Source organism: Akebia trifoliata, unplaced genomic scaffold (assembly GCF_017979445.1).
Source record: "Akebia trifoliata isolate Shusen 1 unplaced genomic scaffold, ASM1797944v1 Contig00904, whole genome shotgun sequence".
Taxonomy (NCBI): Eukaryota; Viridiplantae; Streptophyta; class Magnoliopsida; order Ranunculales; family Lardizabalaceae; genus Akebia; species Akebia trifoliata.
Genome location: NW_028237320.1, coordinates 7,797 through 22,005, shown reverse-complemented (window position 1 = coordinate 22,005; position 14,209 = coordinate 7,797). Strand labels below are relative to the sequence as shown.

Here is a 14,209-nt window from a genome sequence, read left to right as displayed (position 1 = left end):
AATGGTGTTCTTGTAATTAGGGAGAAAACCATGCAGAAGCTACTCGTTACCTTTTTTGCTCACCTCTCGTCCTGTATAGTTCCGCCTCACATTGAGGCAAACAAGTTTGAAATCAGTCCTACAACCATTAACATGTTACCCAAATTTTATGGGTTTGAGAGTAAACAACCTTACACACATCTCAACAAGTTTTGATAATATACGAAACCTTTAAGATAAAGAACATGGATGACGAGAGTGTTAAGCTGATTTTGTTCCCATTCTCCTTAGAGAATCATGCAGACGCGTGGTTCAACTCATTAACTCTAGAATAAATCTACTTCTTAGATGAACTTTCCAATAGGTTCATGGAAAAATACTACCTTATAGGAAAAACATAAAAATTAGGGAAGCCATTACTAGTTTCAAGGGTAAATCTGATGAGAACTTTGCCTAAGCTTGAGAAAGGTTCAAAGATTTACAAATTAAGTGCTCACATCATGGTTTGGATAAAATGCAGCTACTGCATACTTTTTACAAGGGATTACCAACAGCTACTAAAACCCTTATTGAATATATGCATAAGGGGAATTTTTTAGAACAAACTTCTTCTCAAGCCTACAGTATCTTGGTAGATTTAGTCGATTAATAAGGGTGTAGAATAAAATAGATAGGATTCAAGAGCTCGGAAGCCAAGTGTTTAGGAGATTAATACTAATCCAGAATCATGGACACTCTTGGGAGTGAGGTTCACCATTTAGTTCATAAAATAGACACTCTTTTAGTGTCCCCTTCCTCTAGAGCCCCTTATCAAGATCTAAACACCATCATGAACGTAGCGAGTGAATTTCAGACCACGTGTATATATTGCGAAAGCTCTAAACAAATGGCTGAGTATTGTCCACATCTCACGATAATCAAGGCCAAACATGCCAATATCATCAATTCTTACAGTACCAATATGAAACTTACACTAAACTTGTATAGTTAGACATACCACCCTGACACTTGGTATCATCCAAACTTCTTACATTTTCAGAATGATCCTAGCCCTCAATGTGGTCCTTTGGGTTTCCATAGGGATTCCTTCCCCCTTCACCAACCCATCCCTTCTCAACAGTCGTATGAATCCCAACAGTCCAACCAATATTGTTCTTTTATTCCTAATAATATTTCCAACTATGGAGACTAAACTCCGTGACAAAATTCTTCTCTAAAAACCATGCAGATGAAATTCATGCAGCAATAAACCAAGCCATGGCTAAGTTAGAGACCAAGTGAGACAGTTAGCACAAATTGTGGCAGAAAGAGAAATGAACCAATTTCCTAGTGAACAGTACCCAACCCGAGAGACCAAGCTTCAAAGAAAAATGTACCCTGGGTCGGTATGATGTAGATACCAATTTAGGTTCTAGCTATGAAATCATCCAGGCCATTCATAAGTAGACAACCTCTTCGTATAAAAAATTGTGAAGAAAAAGTCAGTGAACCCACAAAACCTAAGGGACCTAAAGCCCCTAAAAAAGAAAAAAAAGAGCAAAGGCCTTTTAGTGACCCACCATCTTCAACTTATATGTCTAAGGCACCATTCCCTCAACATTTCTAAGACAATAGGAAGGGTAAACAATTTGGGGAAATCTTGGATATTTGCAAGAACGTCCAGATAAACATCCCTCTCCTTGATGCTATCAGGAAAATACCCTATTGTGCTAAATTTCTTGAACGATTTCTCAATCATGAAGAAGAAAATAACATTTCCTCGGGAAGCCATTATGGCAGCCTAAGCCTCAGCTCTCATTTAATAGACAATTACACTAAAGTATAAAGACCTAGGTTGTCCCACGATCCCAATCACTATTTGTGATACTGTGGTTGAGAAGTGTCTTGTAGATTTAGGAGCCAATGCAAATCTCTCTCCGTAAGCACTATACAAACAACTAGGTTTGGGGGAGTTAAAATAAACAAACATCATCCTTACTCTCGCAGACTGATCAATGAAGATCCTGAAGGGAATACTGGAAGATGTGATCATTAAGGTCAACAAGTTCTATTTCCTAGTAGACTTCATAGTATTAGACACCAAGCAGTTGTCAATCCTGATCATCATGCCCCCGCGATCTTAGATTGTTCTTTCTTAGCTACTTATGACGGTGACATTATTGTAGGAATGGGGTTATGGCACTAGCATTCAGAAACATAGAAGTCATTCTAAACATCTTCTGTAATAATATGAAGACTCACAATTTAGATGACTTTGAAAGAGTCCACATGGTCGACAACTTTGTTTGTGAGTCCATTCAAAACGTCTACCTCTTTGATGCCCTAAAGGGTTGTCTAACACATTTTGGAATGGGTTTTGACATTGATAAGTTTATCAAAGATGTCAATGCATTGTTAGCTTATGCACCTCCTCTAGACTTTGAGAAATGGAAACCCAAGGTAGAACCACTTGTTGTCTCTACTAACGTGTCAATTCCATTAACTATCGAGTCCCTCAAAGTTGGAGTTCAAAACTCTTTTAAACATGCTATCTTATCGTTATCTTGATGATTCTAAAACTTTGCCTATGATTATATCATCTGGTCTAAATACCGAATATGAAGGTAACTTTCTAACAATGTTGAGAAAAGACTATCATTTGCCTGTTAAGTTAGAGCATAGAGCTTAATGGACGACCAAACACCTTAATTTTGATCTTGGTAAGATAGGAGAACATGGGAAACTCCAACTCAATGAATTAGAGGAGATCGAGAATGATACTCACGATAGCTTCATGAGATATAAGGAGAGAATGAAGATGGTGCACAATAAACTCATATTACACAAAGAGTTCCACCCGGGAAGAAAGTGTTACAGTATGACACTAGATTCCATATATTCCCTTAGAAGCTTACACCATATAGACCAAACATTTCATAATTCATATTTTTCACCCACAAGGCCCATCTGAGGTCCAAGATCTCAAGAATGGGTCCATTTTTCAATCAATGGACACAAACTTAGGCCTTTTCTTGGGTATCATGCCCTAGAAGACGAGGACACTCCCTTTTACCCTCTCCCCTTGTCTAGCTAAAGATATTAAACTTAACGTTACTAGGAGGCAACCCTGTCTTTTCTTAGTTTTTCAGGTTCTCCTTCCCGTAAAATGGTAAGAAATTTTAATTTTGTCCTTACTTTACATTCTATTGTATATCATGCATACATTAAGGACAATGCATCATTTAGGTTTGGGGTGTGGGATATTTCCTTTAAATAGTGAACGTTCACATCTTTAGGATTTATATATATATATATTTGTATTGCTATTTGTTTTTTCAAAATAAAACATGAATAGAACTTTTTAAAAAAAATTTAATTTCAATAATGAGCCTTGAGGTATAAGTATTTTCATTATCATTCACTTAACATATTTTTGAAAGAATTGCATCTTTGAAAAATTTACTATACATTTGACTAGTTCCGAGAGTCTAGGTTTATTAGAATAAAGTGAAACTTTCGTTTCCCTATAGTGTTAAGGAAAATAAGGTCTAATGAACTATGATTTCATTGTCAAAGAAACAAAAAAAAAAAAAATGAAAAGTCAAAAAAGAGCCCAATGTGGCCAAATATATTTATGTTTCAGTAGGGTAAAAATTGTGAATGGTAAAAACGTTAGTAAACTGGAATATCACAGACAAAGTTTCTTACAACTATTAAAATGAACATCCATACCTCTCACTACCTCATACAAGATATTAAATTTGAAGTTAGATTTTTGATCAATTCGACCGTATTAAGTAGATTGAGTTCAACTCTCCTTTATGAAGTTGAACCTCAAAGTCCTAGTCAAACTTTCTCCATAAATTAGAGTTGGGATTTTTTCATTTCACTCTGAACATGTCATGTCATACCGTTTCGCCCATAAGTTTTGACTCATTTATCGATATAGGTGAGATCAAGGGGATTCCAAAATTGGTCCAAAAGGGAAAAAATTTGTATTTCAAGAAAATAAATATTAGATTGAACTTTTAATTGGTGAAAAATGCATGACATGTCAAAGACTCCAAATCTATCACATTTTACTAATTTGGACATAACCTTTGACTCGATTACTAGAAATGAGCAAGGTCAGAAGGGTTAGAACTCTAATAGAGAAGGGAACATATTTCTATTTTACAAAGGAGAGCAAATTCAGCCAAAAAAGGGATTAAAACTTATTGACCAAAGTAACCTGATTTTTGTCAATAAAATGACCTTAAGTCTCTAGTTCTTAGGTTTTTTTCTCTCTCTTTCTCTCTTCAATTTTTTCTTTTCCTCTTCTAATCTGTTTCTTCGACTTTTCGATTTAGGATTTTATTTTTATTATTTTTTTTTTTAAATTTTGGAAGACTAGGAAATTTTGTTCAATGATTTCAAAGAGTTCATCAATAATAAAGATGGAACTTTTGTCTGTTTTTTTTTTAATTGTGTCACGATGATCATGTTTGTCTAATCTCCTATTCTACGTAGGTTGATGTAGTCATATAAATTAGTTAGGTTTAATTCTAATATTCTTTTTCTTGCATATATTTTTAAGAATTTTTAATAAATTTCTCTTCAACAACCTTGGATCCTAAGTATTCTTCAATTATTTCTCATTAACTGTCATGTTTGCATGATCTATTACTATTGGAAACAATCCATTATATTTGATGCTCAATATGATAGAGGATTATTGGGCAATACAATATTTTAAGGTAAAAAAGTTTTGCCCAGTTAATTAGATTTATTTTACAAGGGTTTTTAATAAAAAATATTTAGAGTCAAGATCCTTAGTTGGATTCTTGATTTGACTTATTTGTCAAGAACTTGAGTTTTATGATTAAATTTCATTAGGTCATTTTTGTAGATATATTATCTCTATATTTTCTTAAATTACAAATATTTATTAATTTTAATTAGTTTTAATTATTTTCATTAAAATTTAGTTTTTTACCAAAATCACACACTTTTTTCCTTCGGTTGTCTAAAATCTGAAATATCATTTTCCCAATCCTCAGTGGAATGACACTACTTGCCCATCTAAAATAGGTTTTTAATTTTAATTTTATATTAGTTCTTGTTTTTTTCAGATACATCTTTATATGATAAACAAACTCCAAAGAGTTCAAATCTAAATGTAGGAGCAATAAGAAAATGTTGCACTTTTGCCCAAGAGAATGCAACTCTACAAACACAACATAATGGTCCGAGGGAAAATCACCCTCGAGATGCAATCAATACTCCAAATCATAATACACAATAAAGAGAAGAGAATAATCAGCCTCTAGAGAGCATCAACATTCCAATTCTACAAGCAGAACAAGATAGAGAAGTAGAGAAAAAAAATTTTAAAACACCAAGGAGTAGAATAGTTGGAAGTAAGGTGAAATGATGCACTATGTGAAAAAGACCCATATTTGACGGTCTTAGCCCGTCAAATTTTGAGAAATTTGACGGACCTTCCTGTCAAATATGCCCGTCAAATATTCTTTTGTAGAATTTTATTTTATTTTTTGACGGCCCTGGACTATCAAATTATTGGAGAATGGGCTTAAAAAAAAATAAAAATAAAAAATTCATAGAGTACGACCGTCGAATTTGGAGGTTTAACAAACAATAGCACGTTCCTCTAATTCACCAATCACAATGAACGAAATAATAATAAAAAAAATCAGAAAAATAAAAAATAAAAGAAAAATCATAGAACAAGAATATGATGGGCATCCATATCGACCATAAAAACTAAAAGCAAAATAAAAATAAAAAATTGTGTAGGCCCATAATTATTCAGGAAATAAACTAACACAATAACAAAGATTACAGGTTTTGAATCTCTATTTTGTTAGTTAAAACCATGGATTAAATTGTTGAGTTTACAATTACAAGATCACAGTATAAGTGATCCAACTAGAACACAAAATTGAAGCCCACCTTCGTTGCCCGCATCAGATAACGCCGTAGCCTTTGAGCAAGATTACCCATCCTCTCCTTCATGGCCTGAGAAAATCCAATACCAAAACTTCCAATTCAATAACAGGCATAGAAATTGTCTTCTCTAAAAGATGGAAAGATCCTTACCTACACACTCTTCTAGTGGGCTTCCATGTATGCCTCCGTAACCAAGAGTGAGAGCTTCTGTATGAACAACAAAGGATTTCAGTAAAACTAAAAATCAAAATTAGGTTGTCTAAAAAATGAAGTTCAATAGTTGCACATAAAACATGATTATATATATGCTATCCAAGTGCAAATTTTTGAGAAAAATAACTAAATCTCACAGTATAACGAAATTTCTATACTTCATTTCCATGTATCATTCGTGAACAAGACAAAAAACCATGATTGAAAGCCATGATTTGAATTGGTTTGGAAGTGTTTTAACTTGTCCGATACATGAAGAGGTCTCAGTGAGTACTAAGAAGATACGAAAACTCAGGTTTTAATATCATTGTAGCTAAATCATTGAACTTATCATAACACACATGGATGTACAAATAACAAAAATATGGAAGATTACCTGTAATCATTTGCCAAGCTTTTCCTTATCAATAGAATCGAAGATACAAAATGCATTCCCATTATTTCAAACAGAAAAAGTACAGCATTGGTAGAGAAACCACTCCCAACCCTGGAAACTGCAAAGAAGAGCTGCATATAAACAATAATTGTGAGGTAAAACATAGAACAATCAAATTCACGGGAACAAACTCTTTTAAAATTCCTATCAAGTAACTTTTCAAAAATAATTTTTGCCCCGTGATTATTCTTTCTAATATTTCAAATTGGATGAATGAGCCTTCTTTAAAAAACAGAGTAAAAGGGGGTATTGTATCTTAAGAAAACTCTTCTAATTCACAGAAATAAATAAAATCAATGAAGCAGCAGAAAAACCGAGTCTACCTTCATTGGATTTGTTAAGAAGCCCCGGACAGAGATCATGACCAACATCCCAATGAATAACAGAGAGATATATTGCAACGACAAGAAAAAGTATAAGAGAAAAAGAAAAAATGATACTTGATAATAAAAAAAACACACCTCCTTGAAAACAACACTTGTGTAGGCTGACACAAGTATCATCTTTCTCCATTCCAAAGTTCTACGCAAATGAGAGTCTAAGCTGAGCCAACTAAAACAGATCTTATATCAATAGAACATCAATTCCAGAGTAACCAGGTGGAAAACTACCAAGCCATGCTAAAGAATTGGATTTCATTCTAGTTTACCATTGAACTACAGAATATAAATTTTTGAAACCAATTAGTATTAACCACATAATTTATTAAAATCAATACCTTACAACTTTCATCACATTCAATAACAGCATATCTTTGAGCAAGAGCACTAATATCATTCCTTATGTTGTCTGCACCATGTGTTGCATCATTCATCTCCTCTTTCAGTTGTTCAATTTGTTTGTTGCAGTCCTCCAGCGATGAGTAAATTGCCTCCTAAAAGGGCATTGAAGAAATTCAACATTTAAATTAATATATATATATATATATATATATATATATATATATATATATTGAAAGATAAATAATATTGAGAGTTGGACCCCTAGCAACTGAAAAGGGGATTCAAGTGGCATTGACTAAAGTTACTCAATTTTAAGGGACTGTTAGTAAATAGCAATTATTCTACAAATATTTTATTTGATAAAAAGTACTGAAAATCCCATTTTCTAGAAAAATCTATTTCGATCAACATTACTGCAAAAATGCTTTCTTACTTCTTCTCTGGGCCTAAAACACATATTGGAAAGAGTGAGACGCAGGGAAGGCTGGGAGTAGAGTTTCACTCTTCAGTCCCTCAAAGTCACAGCAAAAGAAGCATTGTCTTTCTCGGAAAGAAAAAGAATTGTTTTTTATTTTAATAAACATGCTTTTTCCCCTGAAGAACTTTTTTTAATGATAATTACTACTTAAAGAAAACTTTTCTTTTAAAAAATTATTTTTGTGTCAAAGAAGATTGTTTGCACAAAAATTGCAAACAAAACAAACCTTTACAGTTTAGTCCAATGTATTACATAAATTATCGGTTAAAAAATTAAATATGTCAAATATTTAATGCAAATTACAATGCTTGAAAACCAATTTTATTACCTTGAAATCATCAATCAGAGCGAAGTCTGGAAAAAATGGTAAAATGTCCTCAATCTTTAATAAGCCATCAGTCTCTTTAAGAAATGCTATCGCTCTTCGTATATTTTTTAGCTCTCTTTTCCTACTCAATGACATGCTTTGCTACCATTAGCCAGAGTTTCTTCCTCAAGTCTTCATCATCTTCAGCCTTATCGGCTTCAGCCATAGCAAGCTCCAGGTCTACCTAGTGCACAAAAAAGTGAAGCCTTTATGTAACAACTACATATAAGCCTTCTGGAAGATCTATATATACGCAACAAATTAAGCACTATAATAATGTCTATTAAAAAGAGCATGCCGGAGAATTTTAATATATGAGACAATTGGGTGGGACATCTCTAAGAGGCTCAGATACCTTAGTTCCGAAAAAAAATTGTTTTGAGCATGAGGTACAAAATATGAAAAACTAAAACCTCCACATATCCCAGATCCCCCATTTTTGCTAAAATAGTACGGATCAATGATGTCTCAAATCACTTCACTTGGACCCCAATATTTGGGGCAAATGGTGGAGGTGGTGGTACTTAACACTAGTTGTAGTTTACGTAAGTTACACAAGAAACAAAAGTAAAACATTAAATGGAACAATAGACATGGTGAGGAAAAAAGTGACCAATTTCGAAAGCATTATGACTATCACCTGAAGGGCAAGAGCAACAACCTCTTCATGCATGGACATCATGCTATATATGTGGACACACGCATCCACTTTTCCTTGAGGCAAAGGCGCAATGCATACTTGGGATCATAAAAGAACTCTGGACCATTTGCTTGCCCTTTGCCAAACTTGCATTCTAGGAAACACAGGAGTGCACTATCATCCTCCTGATTGTAACCTCACAAGATAAAGTAACATGAGAAACCTTATAAGCATTACAAGTTTATCAGTGATAAAGAGAAGCACATATATAGACAGATCCTACATTCTGAAGTTGCAGCACACAACAACTGTGTTAAAGGCTAACAATGTCATCCATTCTTGTAAAAGGTAGCATATTGGAAAAAATAATCAGATATTATACAATATGAGAAGATATATATCATGATGTTCATTATATGGTAACAGCCAAGAACCCTAAGATGGAAGCATTATTTTCTCAAATTCAAACTTCAAACCTCAGGGGCACTCTCTGATGCTCTAAGGCATAAATGCTTCCATCTCCCTGGATGCTCTTGCATCTAATGTTTTCCTTGTTTCATACTTCAATTCAAACGTGTTTAAATATGTAGCTGACTCAATCAAAAAACATCCTTTTTAGTCTTTGACTCGCTCTTTTAGAACATTCAATCTACATGTTCTATCTAATTGAGCTGTTATCAGGCTTGGTTGCAATGACCAAACCAATTAAATCGACTTTCCCTTAGTTTGTACTTCCTTTTTTTTATTAATTATGGATTTAATGGTCCATATCTAAATTTTCTGTGTTTTACAAGACAGAGAGATAAAAGTAATTTATAAGTACCTAGAAATTACTCACTATGTGAAAAAAGCCCAATAATTTAGCAAATCTGTAATATTGGCCAAAAAAATAACTTACAAGAACTTATCTAGGAATTCATGTGCTCTTTTAATGAGGAATACACCCAGATCCTTGAACCACTGCTCTACCACTCGGGTGGTACCAAAAGTAACATTATCAGTTAAAGATAACAGATAATGAGAATATGCATTAAGGGACTTTGTGAGGGAGTAGTGAATCAATCATGAGACCTCAACATGCTAGCATGGATGGAAGTTGTGAATTCCAGCTTTGACGAGTACAGGTACGTTGAGCATCCCTAAGGTATATGTATGATCAAAGTTTATCTCATCTCAAATAGAAACATAAATAATAAAACATCAAGCTATCACACTTCATTTGTTTGCCATTACTTAAGGGACTGAAATCAGTTATCAAATTTTCTCTAGATCATAGCTTTAATTAATACTTTAATAATTAATTTCCTATAACTGTGTTCAAAATTATACTGCAAAATAACTGATAACTGATACAAAAATTAGTAGAAACAATGCAAAAAAGAAGAAATATTAATTGAAACGGAACCAGTTGCAAAAGTTATGGAGGCATATCAAGAGTTAACTATTCAACTAAGTATTCATAAAACATGTTTGCTCCTGATTTACAAAAACAATAGAAAGCATGACTAAAAATATTAGTACTCCTATACGATGTCTACCAATTTCATCAAGCTAAAACACTTGGTTTGATCACTAAAATCTTGTTCAACAAACAAAAATCTCTCCCTGGAAAGACACTTCCTTAATATGCCAACAAATTGTTCTTCAGATGTGACATATATTACCTCATTATCTTCAACACCAACTTTTTCCCAAGAAATTCCTATAAGTTTAATTATGACATGAGAACTTGGATCAAGAATAAGTGAATAACAGTTTAATACCAAAATAAGCAGTGTGTTTGCATATCAACCTCCAAAAAACCTGCAGATCAGTCTCAAAAATGGGAGAGTAGCCATCCATGGATCTATACTTTTGCCTTAACTGGGGTATATTCCAATCCCATGAGTTCTCTTTCTTGGGGAAGTCATGGTGTTTGGAATGAAACATAGTAGCCCAAGACAAACATGTAGGATCAAACTTGTGACGAAGAATTAGTTTAAAGGGAAAATTCCCAAGGTGGACAAAAACTGAAAATTTCCGAAAACAGTACAATATTCATTTAAATTTCAAAGAAGGTAAATTACCATTTTTGGAATTAAAATATTTTCATTAAAGTGGGAAAAAAAAAATCCCTACTCTATAAAACAGTAAGTACTTTCCCGGTTTTAATTTCAGTAAACCAATTTAAAAAAATGTTATATTTTATAAACAGTGAATTTTTTCCCCACTTTATCGAAAATGTTTCAATTGAACAGAGGGTAAAGTAAGTCAAACCTCTAATGATGAGTCAGCACAAGTATTAAGGAAAAATGAAATCTCAATATACTTTTAATCTAGAGGTCAGCATATCAAGCATATTCGCCTACTATATAACGACTTGATATATTAATTTTTTTCAAAAAGATTCAAGACAAACTTCTACACAAAGAACCTCTATCCAACCCATAGATGACCTTCAATTCCAAGCAAATATTGTAGTTGGCTCTGATAGACGAGCTTGGACTATAAAATATGGTGGAGACGTCTTGTTCAGTTAAAGTTCCAAGACAATACAAGGGCATGAATTCCCTTAATTTAAGTAATTTAAAACTTGTCTTTATGCTATTGGTATTATAAAATAGTATTATTTCACTGAACTCCATATTTCAGCTTAATAAGTATCAAACATGCAAATATTAAACATCATATCCGTATCTTTCCATGACGAGATGTTGTAAAATGTGTTTGGATTGCTCATCCACCATATCACCAGGATGCCCAACCAGATCGAGATTTTAAGCCTTGTAGACAAGTTAGAACAAATTTACTTCCAATCTCAAGCTTGACTATAATTTAAACTATATGTAACCCAAAATTGAGGGATTGAGACTGTTTCACACTTTCTCCATCATCATAAATTAGATCTAAGAATGTTTATCAAATTCATACAAAATAAAACTGATTTTGTAGCACAAAAAAAAGCAACATTTTTAAAAATTCTTCACATAGAGTGGTAGAATAACCAGAAGAAATGCAAAAGTGACCATAAAATCATGAAAAACTAAGCGATTTGTTTCAATTTGAATTTACATCTTACCACTTCATCTTCTTTTTTAGGAACAATTTGAACGCCGTCCTTGTTAACAAGCAGATCTCCATCCTTAAAGGTACCACTTTGAGTCTCGTAAAGAATTCTCAATCATAACTAAGCATCAACGAAGTTCATCCAAATAAAACCCTAGAATTCCAGAAAAACTAATCAGGAGAGATAGAAACACAGAGAGATTTACAGAAATTTAGCGAAGGAAACCGCGTTTGGAAAAGGGAGAGAAAGCTTGAGCTTAGAATTTGAGCCCCCTTTCTTCTTCATGGCCTCTCTCTCTCTCTCTCGTCTGAGCTTTTACTCCAGAGTCGTTGCAAGTCATGCGAAGTACATCGAGAGAGCGAATGAAAAAACGAAGTCGATGGATCGAGAAAGCCACTGTGAGAAAGTGATGGAGTGTGAAAGATCGATCAATCGATCGATGACTGTGAGAGAGAGAGAGACCGTGAGAGGTCGATCGATCGATGAGAGAGGCAGAGAGAGAGAAACAGTGAGAGAGAGAGAGAGAGAGAGTGAGTGAGTGATCGACCAAGAGTTGGAAATGTGGTCCACGGGCCGCGGATTTTGGATTTTAAAATTCAACGGGCCAGGCCCATCAAATTTTTTTTATACAAATTTGACATTTTCACATAGTGATGGTGAGCTCATCAACCGAGATGAATTAGACTCTGCGTTGATGAAACAAAAGAAAGAACTCAACGTTCTGGTGACACTTGAAAAGAGAAAATCAACTGGGCAACTTGCTTAATTTGCAATCCAAGATTTGAAGGAACCTCCATTTGTAAGTATCTGTTGATCCAAGGGAACATCTCTACCATTAAAAGCAAGTAATAACACTAAAAAAAGGGAAGGATGCTTTCCTATGTCGAGCTTGCACCAAGCAACCTTGATATTATTCCATAGACTTGCTCCAAGGTCGATAAACAATTTCTCTAGTCTTTGCATGAACTTCGTAGCACAACTCATGAGAAGTGGGCGACAATAGAAGGGGGTGAATTCTCTGTTTTACCTCAAGAATAAAACTGGATAGACCATAAAAGGATACACTCACCGATTCAAGACGAAATTTCTTTAGATTGATAATTGTGATGAATCTACGACAACCATTGCCTATCAAAAAGGATACCCCAACAATCTGAAGTTATACGATTATCTGGTGAAGAGCAATTCTAAAAGTGCCCTCACCCAATCCTTGTGCAAATGTAGATCCTGGTGTTTTTGGGAGTTTGACATCCAGTTTAGGTCTAAGATTCATAAAATGACTCCGAATAGAATTTTGGTCGGTATATAATAAAGACAATGGGAAAAAAATCAAATTATAGGTTTCGAAAGGTGTTAGACACTTAACTCACTCAATCGAGACCATCGATCTCTACTACCACCTAGCCTTACCCCTCTCATATGCAGTTGAAAGAGGCAACCAACCTTGTCTCCATTTTCTAACAGGCAGTGTATTTGGGGCTACATGGTTGGTGCCACTGTCTCCTAGTCCTAGTCAACCCCCGAATCTAGCCACATACTTTAAATCCTCATCCTTAGGAAGTTCCTCGCGTGAATAATAGTATTATTGGAAAAGGGATAGAAAACGAAAGACGTTAAAGTTGGAGGAGCATTTTTAAAATTGAGTTAAAGGAAGAAAGACAATAAAGTTTGAGGAATATTCTTACAAAAAGGAGAAGAGAAAATGGAATAAAATTGAAAGTTGGTCACTTAAAAAATATAATTTAAATATTTTATTTTCCATAAAAATTTTAATGGTATTTGATTTTGTGTTTAGTATTAAGATATGGTCTTTTACTGATAGGCCCCCACCCAAAGTGCTATTTACACATTCCCACTTAAGATACTCAATCAATTAAGTAAAAATTTCAAGGATTTTGTTAATGTGCCGCCCAAGGGCACATGTTAAGATGCATTAAATGCACCTTGGAAATAAGCATTTGAGGATGTTTTGGTAAGAAAAAAAAGTCTTAAGGGCATTTTAGATAGTAAAAAATTTGTTTGAGGTGTATTTAATGCATTTTAACGTGTGCCCTTAGGGGACATGTCAACAACACCCAATTTTCAAATTTAAGTCACCAGTAAATTTATAAATCCACCAAAGTCCATACATGATTAGTTGGGAAGCGGATCCTCTATAGCACAAGATTCGTGTAAAACACTTTCAATAGATAAGAGAGAGTCATACTAGAAATGGCTTAGATATGATTTAGAAAAAGAATATAAACAGAATAATACTTTTCTCCAGATCCATATCTTTAGAAATAAATGCCTACTAAACTCTCAACATTTAAAAATTGGGATTTAATTGCATCGTTGATGTGGTGTTCATTCAATGATTGAAAGTGTGCTACAAGAACCTTGTGCTACAGAGGATCCGCT

The 14,209-nt window shown here is 33.9% G+C and overlaps 1 protein-coding gene and 1 non-coding gene across 5 annotated transcripts; both read right to left on the bottom strand.

The window, feature by feature from the left end:
• Positions 1–379: 379 nt before the first annotated feature.
• Positions 380–486, bottom strand: LOC147380884 (small nucleolar RNA R71). Its single transcript, XR_015174987.1, has one exon. It is a non-coding gene; the product is annotated as a small nucleolar RNA R71 (small nucleolar RNA).
• Positions 487–5,701: 5,215 nt separating this feature from the next.
• On the bottom strand, positions 5,702–12,288 carry LOC147380883 (uncharacterized). Of its 4 annotated transcripts, XM_086431116.1 has the most exons (10): positions 12,015–12,287; positions 11,822–11,929; positions 9,662–9,902; positions 8,764–8,948; positions 8,085–8,307; positions 7,275–7,430; positions 6,880–7,108; positions 6,497–6,627; positions 6,058–6,114; positions 5,702–5,976 (listed from the first exon to the last, which is right to left on the bottom strand). In XM_086431116.1, exons 6-10 carry the CDS (start codon positions 7,331–7,333, stop codon positions 5,970–5,972), a joined length of 483 nt encoding a protein of 160 aa, XP_086287242.1. In that variant the 5' UTR covers positions 7,334–7,430; positions 8,085–8,307; positions 8,764–8,948; positions 9,662–9,902; positions 11,822–11,929; positions 12,015–12,287; the 3' UTR covers positions 5,702–5,969. The 4 variants fall into 4 exon arrangements, with proteins under 4 accessions (XP_086287242.1, XP_086287243.1, XP_086287240.1 ...); XM_086431117.1 differs by lacking the exon at positions 9,662–9,902 and having other exon boundaries at positions 12,015–12,288; XM_086431114.1 differs by having other exon boundaries at positions 8,085–8,303; positions 11,822–12,286.
• Between the last annotated feature and the right edge of the window lie 1,921 nt (positions 12,289–14,209).

Coding starts and splice junctions, on each gene's coding strand:
- LOC147380883 (XM_086431117.1), bottom strand. CDS start 7,333: ATGATATTAGTGCTCTTGCTCAAAGATATGCTGTTATTGAATGTGATG. Junction 6,628..6,879: donor TCTTAACAAATCCAATGAAG/GTAGACTCGGTT, acceptor GTTTATATGCAG/CTCTTCTTTGCAGTTTCCAG. Junction 6,115..6,496: donor AGCTTGGCAAATGATTACAG/GTAATCTTCCAT, acceptor TTGTTCATACAG/AAGCTCTCACTCTTGGTTAC.